The 14,195-nt window shown below is 37.0% G+C and overlaps 1 protein-coding gene across 1 annotated transcript; it reads right to left on the bottom strand.

The window, feature by feature from the left end:
- Window positions 1–5,617: 5,617 nt before the first annotated feature.
- Window positions 5,618–13,693, bottom strand: wdr83os (WD repeat domain 83 opposite strand). The gene is made up of 4 exons (XM_007230001.3): window positions 13,481–13,693; window positions 8,599–8,704; window positions 6,995–7,092; window positions 5,618–5,915 (listed from the first exon to the last, which is right to left on the bottom strand). The coding sequence occupies exons 1-4, from the start codon at window positions 13,528–13,530 to the stop codon at window positions 5,849–5,851; spliced, it is 321 nt and encodes a 106-aa protein (XP_007230063.1). The 5' UTR covers window positions 13,531–13,693; the 3' UTR covers window positions 5,618–5,848.
- Between the last annotated feature and the right edge of the window lie 502 nt (window positions 13,694–14,195).

Genomic DNA, 14,195 nt, shown 5'->3' with positions numbered 1-14,195 from the left:
ATAAACTGCTCCATGCTGGACAGTAACAGTCTCCTGTCATAAATACTGCGCTGGAATACAGACTTTTATACATTTGCTTATGTGGTTCCTGAAATAGTATGACTCACTCTTATCTAGAACATGGACTGGTGTACAAAACAGAGCTAAACTCTAAGTGCCCTAAAGCCCTGAAATAACAACAGCAAAAGTAAACATATCTTTTAAAAATGAAAAAATTCCAGGATGTTGCTAGAGTTTTAACTACACTGTAAATCCCCATGTAAAGAATAACGACAAATTACAACTTTAAGACACAGTTTTGTGTAAATATGGTAATACTGCAAATGACAGCACTTTATTATTACCGTATTACAAGTTACATACTAATATACATATTACAGTATGTTGACTGTAACCAGTACAGATTTAAAAAATAAAAAACAGTAGGGCTGTAAGAAAAATAAATTGTGAGTATTGTTTGGCAATACTGTATTGATTTTTAAATAATAATTTATACACATAAACACAAAGTGGTTGATTTTGTGTTGTGTTTAAACCCTGACCATCTAATCCTGTCTTCAGATTCCGCTGTTCTGTTTGCATAAAAAGTAATTTTGTCCTTTATTCAGATTTTAGAAATACAGTACTCATCAAATGTTTGGACACTTCTCATTCAGTGTTCATATTTTATTTTATTTTTTAATTTTATCAGACTGTTGAGAGTTAAAAATATAGTATGAATAACTAACTATACACTTAATATTTTCTTACCAAATATTCTCTAAAAGAATAATATTAGTACTAAAACATTACACAGAAACACACCTGTAACAGTTACACTTGTTTATCAACAGAAACAAAAAAATATAAACAACACAGTATCCAGCAGTTAGGTAAGCTAAGCTAACCTAGCAGGTTAGCCTATGACACAACTAGCTGCGCTAGTGTTAGTTAGTTAGCCTTAGCTAGTTAAATAAAAGCTAGCTAGCTTAGCTAACTAACTCTACAAAAATAACATTTCTTACCTTCCAGTTTATGTTTACCTTCCAGCTTATGTTTACCTTCCAGTTTATGTTTTGGAGTGCAGTGTTTAGAAGCCGAGAGAACTGCTGGAAGAACAAGTTAATACTGGATAGTGATATTAAAAATAACATTTTGAAAAGTTCTTTTGACATTTCCATGAGTGAATGGATTTTACAGCACGCCAGGTTCTCCACTGGGGGCGCTGTTTACACTGTAGGAGTTATAAACTCATGTAGCTCTGGAAAATATTAAGAGACAGTTTCTCTGATTTTGCTATTTATAGGTACATATTTGACTAACATTAACATTGTTGTTTTATTCTATAAACATTTCTCCCAACTTCCAAATAAAAATATTGTCATTTAGAGGATTTATTTGCAGAAAATAGGAAATGGCTGAAATAATAAATAAGATGCAGAGCTTTCAGACCTCAAATAATGCAAAGAAAACAAGTTCATAATTTTAAAGCTTTAACAGTTTTGAAATCTTTTAACTATTTGGTGAAATAACCCGGGTTTTTATTCATAGTTTTTCATGCATCTTGGCATGCTCTCCTCCACCAGTCTTACACACTGCTTTTGGATAACTTTATGCCACTCCTGGTGCAAAAAAATCAAGCAGTTCAGTTTGGTTTGATAGCTTGTTATCATTATCATTCTTTCTCTTGATTATATTCCAGAGGTTTTCAATTTGGTCAAATCAGACAAACTCAATTTTTAAGTGGTCTCTTTTTTTCTTGGTCACTCTTCTAACACTTCCAGCTCGACATTACAATATTTTTCGTCTTAGAATGTATAATAAACTTCAAAAAAGTTTCTAAAACTTTATTGATGGTGTATTTACCTCTGAAACCAAAATTCCGTCTAGCATCCAAAAATATTAATCATTATTTCTCTTAGAAAGAACATAATTTGTGCCATAGAACATTAACAAACAAATGTAAAGAAAACATGGGAGGTGTGTGTCTCCCTTTTTAAACTAATACTGCTATTTTTTATAGTATAATTAACTACTGTGTGATTAAGACTTCATGACTTAATCATAATAATGAAATGTCCCTCACTGTGACTCCCTGTAGATTTTTTAAAATACTTTTTTAAAATTCAAGCAGTTGCCAGAATCTTTTTCCATTTTGACCTTATATTTTATCCAAAAGTAAGATTTTATTAGGCTTTTTTTTATATCTATTTTTTTTTTTACATAGGCAGGGTTAATTGTTCCATAATGAGGGGGGTGCTGAAAGTCACTAAAGAAAAGATCCATGTAAACATTATTAATTGAATAGATATATACTGTTAGAAGCACACCAACATACCACATCAATAAGCAGAAACACAGCAAAACATGAGTGTCCAAATAAATGTGAAAAGAAGACCAATCAAGACAGATTATGACATTATGAACACCTCCTGGTTTCTACACCGATTATCACCTATTGAAGATATAGACACTCAAAGAAAACTCCTAGTCAATCCATAATAGGATATAGTATCTTAATATCTTACAGAACATCCCATGCCATCTTGTAAAGGACTGTATATAAAAAAATTATGGTTCTTTGCTTTTTAACAGTTGTTACAGAAAAGTGCATAAATATGCATCCACTATCTTACTCTGAGATGTATCAGTTTGTAAAGCCACATTCACAATGTTTGGAATCTGTACTTTAGCTTGATTAGCTCTCACTGGGAGCTGTACCAGTGTGTGAAACTACCTCCACCATGTTTAAAAGTTGTACTTTAACATAGCTAGGTTGTTGATCTTTTTTAAAACAGTCATCAAACACGCTCCCAATAGAACACAAATAAATATCTCTCTGTAGATAACATTACATTAGGAACACAAGTAGATAACCAAAAAGCATGTTTTACTGGAACCTGTTCCTGGACATTTGCCTTCCTGAAGCATTACCCCATCCATCCCCACTGCTGAACTCACCTTCTGAAGAGCACTTCTGCAGATCAGACACACACCTGTGGGTAAAAGCGTGGGTTCCTCATCCACATCCTCATCCTCACAGCCAGTGCATGCTGCCTCAGGATTGTGAGGAAAGATTCCTCTCCAACTAAATAAAAACCCTCCCGCTCTCATTAGTGTCCATCAAATTCCTAGCTATCCCCTGTACAGCCTCCTCTCTCACTGCCTGCTGCAGCAATGCTCTCTCGCCCACCACAGAGCAGCTTCTCTAAACAAAACACTAATGACTCCAGCTTTCACATGCAGGGGGAGGAGTTTAACACTAAAATGGGTTTGTTGGATGTAGATCAGCCTGCTTCTTACACTGAAGGGGAGGAGTCAGCATAACCTAGGCGTACCCCACCATGCTCCTCCCCAGAACTGCAACTATGTGCCTTGGCCTTGCAAACCACAACAACTCTGATTGGTCTACTAAGACACATATGGAGGATAATTATAGACTTGTAAAAATGGAGTAATTTAGCAGCAGGTAGGCTAGCAAAAAAAGAAAAAAGAAACCAAAGTAAAAAGGTCTCACTGTGGCATTGTTTCAATAAGCTTCTGCAATGTCGCAAGATTTATTTCCATCCAGTGTTGCGTTAATTTTTCACTGAGGTCTTGCTGCATTGATGATGGTAGAGTCTGACCACTGCACAAAGTCTTCTCCATCCAGCACACCCCAAAGATTCTCAATGAGGTTAAGGTCTGGACTCTGTGGTGAACTCTCTCAATCCATGTGTGAAAATGATGATCTCATGCTCCCTGAACTCTTCACTCTTTCACAATTCCAGCCCCATTAATCCTGGCATTGTCATCTTGGAATGTGTTCGTGTTCATCAGGGAAGAAAAACTTTATTAATGGAATAACCTGGTCCATATTTAGTATATTCAGGTAGTCAGCTGACCTCATTCTTTCAGCACATACTGTTGCTGAACCTAGACCTGACCAACTGCAGCATCAACCCCAGATTATTTGCTTAGTTTAATTCAGGTGGCAACTTTTTTTTTGGGCCAGGCAGTTTATATGTGTAAAATGTCTATGTTAGCTAACTGCAATGCTAGTAACAAACAGTTAGTGATACTTCTCCATTTTGGTTGGGGCCCCTCAAACGCCTTCAAACATCCTTCAAACGAGGCTCACAAACGAGTAGGCCTCTTGCACAGGTGACAATATAGATGGACACAGGATGAAATTTCTCTGATGGCTTTTTCCCATGCCCTGTTCATATTTTCCCCTCCCATTAAATGCAAACAGAGGAGTAACAGCAGTAACAACAAGCTCTATCACTACAGACAGCTGTGCATGAGGGCAATTCTAAAACCACCCAGTTTCTGTTAAAGATTGGGAGCTGAAGTCTTTGTGGTAGTTTGCCACCTAGTGGAAACTTCCCTGAACAGCATTTTTTCTTGAGTTTATTCAGGAACAGCTTTAATCCACACTGATGCCCTCGCAGCCACCAAACCACACAACCAAATGTTTAGGAACGTTGCTGCCAACTAACAACCAATCTAGGACATTCTGATCACTTTCTAAAACCCCACACTGAATGCATTCTCATATACACACATACACACGCAGCAGAATGAAACTCTTCTTCCTGAACGGCAGCTGGGAGTGAATCCTGTACAGAATTAAAGCTCCCTCTCCTCAGCGTTGAGGGACAAGGCTGGAAGATATCCAGCTAAACTGAGCACCAGCCAGCACCCCCAGCTAAAGCCCAGAAAATCCCCCCTCCGGAAAGTCTGTGTGCGCGTGTGCTGTAGAATTGTTACCATACCATACCAAAATACCACAAGGAGGCTTTCCTGCTTATCCACATAAAATACATTTTCCTAGCATTCTCTTAAGTTAAAAGTATGGTGCCGCAAGCTGGAAGGCCTTAAACTGCTGTAGGATGAATGAGTGGGGCAAAAGAGATGTAGGCAAGCTGGGAAGGTGGAGCTAAACTGTTGCAAACTGAATTGTTGGGCTGTAGTTAGGATGCATGAGTGGGGCTAGACAGCTGTAGGAAAGATGCATAGGTGGGGCTAGACAGCTGTATGAAAGTTGCATGTGTGGGGTTATACCGCTATAGGAAAGATGCATAGGTGGGGCTAGACATCTGTAGAAAAGTTATAAGGTGGATGAATGGGTATGGCTAGACAGCTGTAGGAAAGATGATGGGCGGGGCTAGACAGTTGTGAGGAAGATGCATGGATGGGCTTAACAGCTGTAGGAAAGATGCATGGAAGGGGTTAGACAGCTATACGAAAGACGCGTAGTTGGGGCTAGGCAGTTGTAGTAAAGATGCATATGTGGGGCAAGATTGCTGTAGGAAAGATTGAGCTAAACTGCTGTAGGAAGGATAAATGGGTGGGGCTAGACAGCTGTAGGAAAGATGCATGGGTGGAGCTAGACAGCTATAGACAGGATGGGTGGGTGGAGCTTAACTACTGTAGGGTGAACAGGTAATGCCAAACTCCTGTAGGTAAAATGAATGTAGCAAGAAATGTGTGGGCAAGATTGATGGTGGAAGCAAAATCACTGTATGCTAAATGGGCAGGTGGAGCTAAACTGCTGTATGCTAAATGGGCAGGTGGAGCTAAACTGCTGTAGGCTGAATGGGTGCATATATTGTAAACGTTTCCTTTACATGCTCAATGAACAAAAAGTCAAAAGTTCAAGTTAAAAAACTGGCATTTATTTAATATTAGAATCTACAGTGTTAATACAAACAGATTGGGGGTGGGGGGTTGGGGGCAGTCACTCTATCCTGCTAGCCGGCCTACTGTCCCATCCGGCTGGACTAGATGGACAGTGGGAATGTGGCTGCTGTGAATTTGTGTGTTCGCACTGCTGCATCTCTCGTCAGCTACCATCACGGCTCAACCATGGCTCCACCCATCGCTGTTACCATGGCGGTGACATGGGCTGTGGGTTCTGCAGGTATGACATCACAACAGCTGATATGGACAACCTAAAGGGAAGACAACACATTCAAAACTCCATAAAGAAAACAGTTAGTCCTTTTCACCCAGTGCTGGGCGGTATGGCCAAAAACGCACATCACAGTTTCTTTAATTAAGATTCTGACGGTTTCATGGTATATCACGTTATTTTCATATAATTTTTTGCTTTAATATAGGTTTGTGAGTTTGTACTGTTAGGAGTAAATATAATATACAAATATTATAAAACACTAAGGCTTTAAATTAAGGCTTTAGTTACTATTGGGTTTATTTTCTCCCACAAAATTAAATATATGTAGAAATCAGACTTTATTATCAGAAAAACAGCTAAAAATATATAAACAATAAACCTTAAAGAGAGATACGCCAACAACTTTATCACTTCAACTTCCTTTACAAAAATAAAAAATATTTTGAAAAGTTCCATAAACACTATAAATAGACATTAAATACTCAATGTTTAAGTATTTAAAAACATTTTTCAAAAGTTGTATTGCACAAGTTTAATATAAATTTACTGTATGTTATTCCTGAAGCCATCAGAGGCATTACAGTATTTAAATTAGACAATTTCCTTTTTTCTCCAGTCAAATAATACATTCTAATCATTCTTTAAGCTACAGTATTAAAATATTTAAAAGGACTGTAATTACTGCTCTATTTTCCTGGGATAATTCTCATACAGTAGAAACTGCAGCAGGAGGTGTTCTGATTTCTCTCCAAGCAAGATGGAGCTAGACCAGCTTTTGACTCCACAAGGCTGCATGTTTCTTTGACGGTGCTGTTCCACACGGCGCTCTGCGGCGCCTCTAGCATTATTGCGGTATGAGAGAAATTCATATTGTTTCTAGTTCCCCCCACGGTATAGCACTAGTTTCACCCACGCTTAAGTTTAAAATTTCACACTCAAACTTCTTTATACAAAACAAATTAGAATGTATTACATAATAACAATTAACTGGATACCAATCTAATTTTGCTTAATGACATAAATAACAAGATTATATGGAGTGTATTTCATTTTTTCTGAGAGGGAGCTTTTAGACATCTTTTTCCATTCACGTGTACAGACAGACACGGTACTCACATGAAGCTGCTCATCATCTGTTTGGTGTCCTCTGAGCTCCGTGAGTTGGCGAAACTGATGAAGGAGCAGTATACTGCAATCCAGGCACACCACTTCAGCTGTACAAACACACACACACACCAAAGAGTCTGAATTAACATTTAGAATTAGAAAACTGATTATTATGGTCAACATGGCCATATATTATCATTGTCATTATAAATGTTCTCATCATGATTAAAAAAGAAAAACAGCAGAAACAGCACCCTCTAGTGGATCTAACACTAACTTTCTGTTCATTTAGGTTTAGTGTGATTCCTGTCTATTTTATATCCTGCAGATCTAATTTAGTAGCTAATTGTATCTTTCCTGCAGCTCTAAACTTGGCTTGGACACTCCTTTACGGCACGTCAGTCGGAAAATAACAGGGTGCAGGAGAATGACACGCTTAATTACATGTTCCCTTGAAAATCCTTCTATTTTTAGATATTCTGTAGGCCAAGAAGTGTATGGATTTGTTCAGTTCTACCAGCAGCTCACCTAATTCACTTTAATAAAACATTGATTAGATTAACAGGAATATAGGCAATGCTTAATCAAACACACACAATTAGGGATTTCCCGATCAGATTCAGTTGATTAAGATTAAGTTTGACTCAAGACTGTTTTATTTTAAACCTGATATAGCTCTATTGTGTGTGTTAAATGCAGTATTATAACAAAGCACTCTTCGTTGCCATCAAGATGTAATTAACAGTCCTTTCCCCAGCCTGCAGAAGTGAGGATCGTTCTCAGAAGGTAACATAACAGTTTGGAGTCTGCAGTGTGGACCTATTCTACAGTGGAACATTATAGCGTAAGCAATATCTGATTCTAAAGCTTTAATTATGTTCACACTAGAACTGGGTATTTTATGCATACTGCTTTATGCATTTTATTTTTAAGAGTTCTTTAAAAAAATATATATCAGCATTACATTGACAAAATTAAATTAAATTATATTAGTGCTGTCAATCACATGCTGGAAGTTCCCTGTATTTTTGAGAAGGGGGGGCAGTAATAAGAGCTTTTTTTTACTGTATGATATTAAGTTTGCTAAATGGCTGTTCAGGTGCCATTTAATCTGATTCATTACCCAGATTATTGCTACAGCTGTGAACAAATGTCTCTGCTGCTGCTCTATGCTAAGCAGTGTTTTTACACTGAATTCTGAAATGGCATTGTGCTTATTGTGCTTACTACATGGACGTGCCATTGAAAAAACTGTGTTTGAAAATGCAGTTCAGTGTTAAAGCAGCCTCACACTGCACAGATATAGGTGCTGGTCTGGAACATTGGACTCTCTAGCTATATTTACTTTCTTGCTCACACAACAGACAGCTCCTACCAATCAGAGGACACAAGGCACTTGCGTGGTATATTGGTGCGAATTGTGGTGCGTTTAGGTTTGTGCTCGTGTATCCGAACCAGAGAAACTACAGGTGTGAAAATGCCCAAAGTTACTCTCAGTACTTAGACGAGCAATACACAACAACAATACAATCAGTATGTAAACACCACTGTTTTCATGTAAACATGAGTGGGGTGTGTGTGTGTGTGTGTGTGTGTGTGTGTGTTGGGGTCACCTTGAGCATGAGTCCACACATGCTGAAGATCATGCCCAGCAGGTTCATGTAGTCTGGAGTGGGGTCTTCAAGGGTGGGGTTGGAGTCAGTGGTGGGGGGCTTGTAGCTACACAAACAAAACAACATTTGCTTTAGAATTTATGAACATTACAACTGGATTCACTATACACTATATTCCTCCATTACTTGTTAGCCTCGTAGCTAATGTAGCTAACAAGTAATGGAGGAATATACTGTACAGATTAGCACAAGAGCTATGAAGCTAATGTAGCTTACAAGTAATGGAAGCTTATACGCTTCCGATTAGCACAAGGGCTATGAAGCTAATGTAGCTAACAAGTTATGGAAGATTATACTGTACCGATTAGCACAAGAGCTATGAAGCTAATGTAGCTATATACCCCATCATTTAGCAAGGGAGCTAATAGGCTAAAATAGCTAACAAGTAATGGAAGCTTATACCTCAGAAATCGGCACTGGTCCTATGAAGCTAATGTAGCTAGCTGACATGCAATGGAATTTTTATTAATAAGGCTAATGTATCGAACAAGTAACAGAAAAGAAGTTTGAACACACCACTTAGCACTGGAGCTATGAGGCTAATGTTTCTAGAAAAAAATGGAAGCTTTATTTATCAATTAGCACTGGCCCTATGAAGCTATTGTAGCTAACAAGCTAATTAACAAGTAAATATAATCATAATGCCCACAAATTAGCAATGTAGCTAAGAGCATGTTTTTAATATCACATGTTCACCTCAACACAAACAACCTTAAATTTCCCATCCCATCAAAAATATTTAAACATTTAAGGTGGAATAAAATATCTGATCAAAAAGCTCTCTTTTAACATACATAACTGAAAATAATTTAAAATAGTTATGTTAGCTATATAGGAGGTAAAACCGGGATGTAACAAAACAGGCTATGTAGCATAATGTAGTATAATTATTACCATATTAGCTTATTGCTAGAGCACTACAGTGCAGATAAACCATCTTTTAAAAATTAACAGGTCAAATAAAATAATAAATCTATTTTTTCTTATGGATTTATTGGGGGCCATTGTTGCCTTGTTGTAGTACTGCTGGCAGCATTGTTTAATCTTTTTTCGGCTTTACAGTAAATACTTCCAACATGTATCGGTTTGAACTAGCCAGATATGAGACAATGAGGAAACTAATAGAAGAAATAATTGTCTGATACCAATATAATTCTGATATCATCGTGCATCCCTACCAGTCACTCTACACTACAGCTCCTGGATTGTGTAGTAACTAATCCTTGACCATAAACACAGTGGACAGGTAATGGAGCTTCTTTCACTGCAGTCGAATGATAATCCTAATAATCAGATTATAACTCCATCTGCTCAGGTAGTTTATCTACTGCTTTTGTGCACTTGTGTAGTTGATTTAAAACTAACATCTTATAAGGATGTCCTCAGCTGATCAAATATTAGCCAACACCACCACTGTAAACCTTCTGTGGCATAATTTCTTAGCAAATCAAGCACTGTTTAAAAAAAAGGGCAAATACAGGGTTTAAATAAGTAAATGAAAACAACAAAAAAGGTAATTCAAAACCCTCCATATATTTTATTACCTATTGATGCGCACGCACATATTTTATTACGTTATCTTAAAACATTTTATAACATTATATCAGTCTTATTGATTAGTGGTATTGTGTCCCACAAGGCTTTGGTTGGTAAAATATTACTCCACCTCCAGGTAGATAGTTAAACCAAATTCCTCCCACTCTTTTTATTTTACAGGGACTTGTCTTGTAACGATATCTATAAAAACATATTTTATATATAATATGTTATAATACATAACATTTCTGTAATCACCAAAAAACATACACTACCGTTCAAAAGTTTGGGGTCACTCAAACAATGTTGTGTTTTCCATGAAAAGTCACACTTATTCACCACCATACGTTGTGAAATGAATAGAAAATGGAGTCAAGACATTGACAAGGTTAGAAATAATGATTTGTTTTTGAAATAACATTGTTTTTACATCAAACTTTGCTTTCATCAAAGAATCCTCCATTTGCAGCAATTACAGCATTGCACACCTTTTGCATTCTAGCTGTTAATTTTTTGGGGTAAGCTGGAGAAATTGCACCCCACGCTTCTAGAAGCAGCTCCCACAAGTTGGATTGGTTGGATGGGCACTTCTGGCGTACCATACGGTCAAGCTGCTCCCACAACAGCTCAATGGGGTTCAGATCTGGTGACTGCGCTGGCCACTCCATTACCAATAGAATACCAGCTGCCTGCTTCTGCTGTAAATAGTTCTTGCACAATTTGGAGGTGTGTTTAGGGTCATTGTCCTGTTGTAGTATGAAATTGGCTCTGATCGGGCGCTGTCCACTGGGTATGGCATGGCGTTGCAAAATGGAGTGATAGCCTTCCTTATTCAGAATTTTTACCCTGTACAAATCTCCCACCTTACCAGCACCAAAGCAACCCCAGACCATCACATTACCTCCACCATGCTTAACAGATGGCGTCAGGCATTCTTCCAGCATCTTTTCATTTGTTCTGCGTCTCACAAACGTTCTTCTTTGTGATCCAAACACCTCAAACTTGGATTCATCCGTCCACAACACTTTTTTCCAGTCTTCCTCTGTCCAATGTCTGTGTTCTTTTGCCCATCTTAATCTTTTTCTTTTATTAGCCAGTCTCAGATATGGCTTTTTCTTTGCCACTCTGCCCTGAAGCCCAAAATCCTGCAGCCGCCTCTTCACTTTAGATGTTGACACTGGTGTTTTGCGGGTACTATTTAATGAAGATGCCAGTTGGGGACCTGTGAGGCGTCTGTTTCTCAAACTAGAGACTCTAATGTACTTATCTTCTTGCTTAGTTGTGCAACGCGGCCTCCCACTTCTTTTTCTACTCTGGTTAGAGCCTGTTTGTGCTGTCCTCTGAAGGGAGTAGCACACACTGTTGTAGGAAATCTTCAATTTCTTAGCAATTTCTCGCATGGAATAGCCTTCATTTCTAAGAACAAGAATAGACTGTCGAGTTTCAGATGAAAGTTCTCTTTTTCAGGCCATTTTGAGCGTTTAATTGACCCCACAAATGTGATGCTCCAGAAACTCAATCTGCTCAAAGGAAGGTCAGTTTTGTAGCTTCTGTAATGAGCTAGACTGTTTTCAGGTGTGTGAACATGATTGCACAAGGGTTTTCTAATCATCAATTAGCCTTCTGAGCCAAATGAGCAAACACATTGTACCATTAGAACACTGGAGTGATAGTTGCTGGAAATGGGCCTCTATACACCTATGTAGATATTGCACCAAAACCAGACATTTGCAGCTAGAATAGTCATTTACCACATTAGCAATGTACAGAGTGTATTTGTTTAAAGTTAGGACTAGTTTAAAGTTATCTTCATTGAAAAGTACAGTGCTTTTCCTTTAAAAATAAGGACATTTCAATGTTTTGAACGGTAGTGTATAGGGTTAAAATAATAGTAAAATCACTGTTACTATCATTACTAATAACACTAACAGTATCATCATTAAAGCACCAATAGGAAGAGTATCAATAACAGTGATAAAAGCGCTGTTGGCAATAATAACAAGATTAATGTACTGATAAGAGTCCTGTTACTATAATTTAATCCTAATACCAGCGCTCACTGTTTATCTAGCTAGCTAGCTAATATGTTTAAAAACAGAAATAATACACATAATGTATGTTTAAAAACACAGATAACATCACTGTGTTTAATGTCACAAGTCATGGCAGAACTAAAAGCAGTATTATTAATTTTTACTCTGTAAAATTGGTTATAAGATTCGTTGCTACAGACTCCCTGAATGAAGCCTACAGACAAAACACTTTTTTTGTATATTGTCTTGCTCTTTGTGGCTTAATCTTTTCGAAGAGAAGGATAGGTAAGGAAATTCCTCTCCAATAAGTCCAATATACAGCTCTGGAGAAAAATGAGACCACTTCAGTTTCTGAATCAGTTTCTCTGATTTTGCTATTTATAGGCATATGTTTGAGTAAAATGAACATTACTGTTTTATACTAAAAACTACATACAACATTCCACCCAAATTCCAAATATAAATATATTAATTTATAACATTTATTTGCATAAAAATGAGAAATGTCTGAAATAACAAAAAAGATGCAGAGCTTTCAGACCTGAAATAATGCAAAGAAAATAAGTTTATATTCGTTTTAAAAGTTTACAGTTTTAATGCTTCTTGGCATGTTCTCCTCCATGAAGTCTTAAACACTGCTTTTGGATAACTTTATGCCACTCCTGGAGAAAAAATTCAAGCAGTTCAGCTTGGTTCTTATTTTCTTTTCAGAGCTGTGTATTGTATATTTTTGATGACCCTTTATTTGACCACAGGGAGAGATTTAGAGAAATTTTCAATTTTCGAAAAAATCCATAAATCCATTGATATTTTGAAGCTTTTCAATTTTACTTGAATCCCACTTTTTTGTCAGTTTGTTTTGATATGTGTGATGTTGGCTGTATGTGCTGTGAATTGGACCTAATTGTGTATATTTCATGATGTTGGATTGCATTATATCTATTTTTTGAACAGCCAATAAACGTGCTGACGTAGCGCTCTCTGATTGGCTCCGATAAGGAGGACTCGACATGTGATTGGTCTACTTTTTAAAGATGGCGAAGGCCAGCTCCTCTGTGGTGTTTGGATTAAAATGAGCATTTAAATGGTACAAACTGGGTCTTTATACGGCTCTATTCCTTCTTTTTACTACATTATAAGTTATTATCTGCGCTGATTCTGCTGGCTGTGTTTTGTAAAGGCTCTCAGTTAGGGTACAGTGATAGATTTGAGAGACAGTGATAGATCTGAGTGTTAATCTTGATAAAACTCACCGGAATATTTTGTTTTGTCTCCGCGGGTCCGACATGCTGTTAGCGCTCATAATAATCCTCCGCGCTCCGCGCTCTGTATCACCTCTACACCCGCTTTTACCCGATATACTCGGTATAACCCGGTATAACCACCAGCTCACCACGACCCAGCGCTCACACACACCCTGAGAGAGTGAACTTAGCTACGGTAACGACATAAAAGTCCGGACTGGAAACATAATTCAAAATAAAAGTCCCAATATTAAATATTTTACAATTTGGATTTATAATGCAATTATATTTGTATTTTTTTTTTTCAAAAACATTAGCATCGCTTTTACATTTTTTTTACATTCTTTTTTTTTACATTTTTTTACATTCTATTCTAAAATATGATGAAATACACATGATTACATTTTTTTTGTATATGATTTGAGCCGAAGCCCATTTCTGAACATTAATACAAAATTTAAAATTGAATCAGATAAATTTAATAAGCAGCTCATTCGTGTTTACTTAAGTGGCGTCAATTGATAAAAAATATATATAAAAAATGAATAACAATAGAATTATGTGATTAATTAAGATTAATCACACTTTTTCTTCCTGAAGTTTTTTTTTTTACTAAATCATGGATTAAAATCACGATTATATTGTTTTAAAGGGGCACCAAACCCCAGGATTTTTGCTGACTCCACACTCAAATAAAAAAAAAAGCTGTATTACTGTAAAGTTG

Source organism: Astyanax mexicanus, chromosome 23 (genome assembly GCF_023375975.1).
Source record: "Astyanax mexicanus isolate ESR-SI-001 chromosome 23, AstMex3_surface, whole genome shotgun sequence".
NCBI classification, from domain to species: domain Eukaryota; kingdom Metazoa; phylum Chordata; class Actinopteri; order Characiformes; family Acestrorhamphidae; genus Astyanax; species Astyanax mexicanus.
Note: the sequence above shows the minus strand (reverse complement) of the source record. Positions and strands in the feature narration are given on the sequence as shown.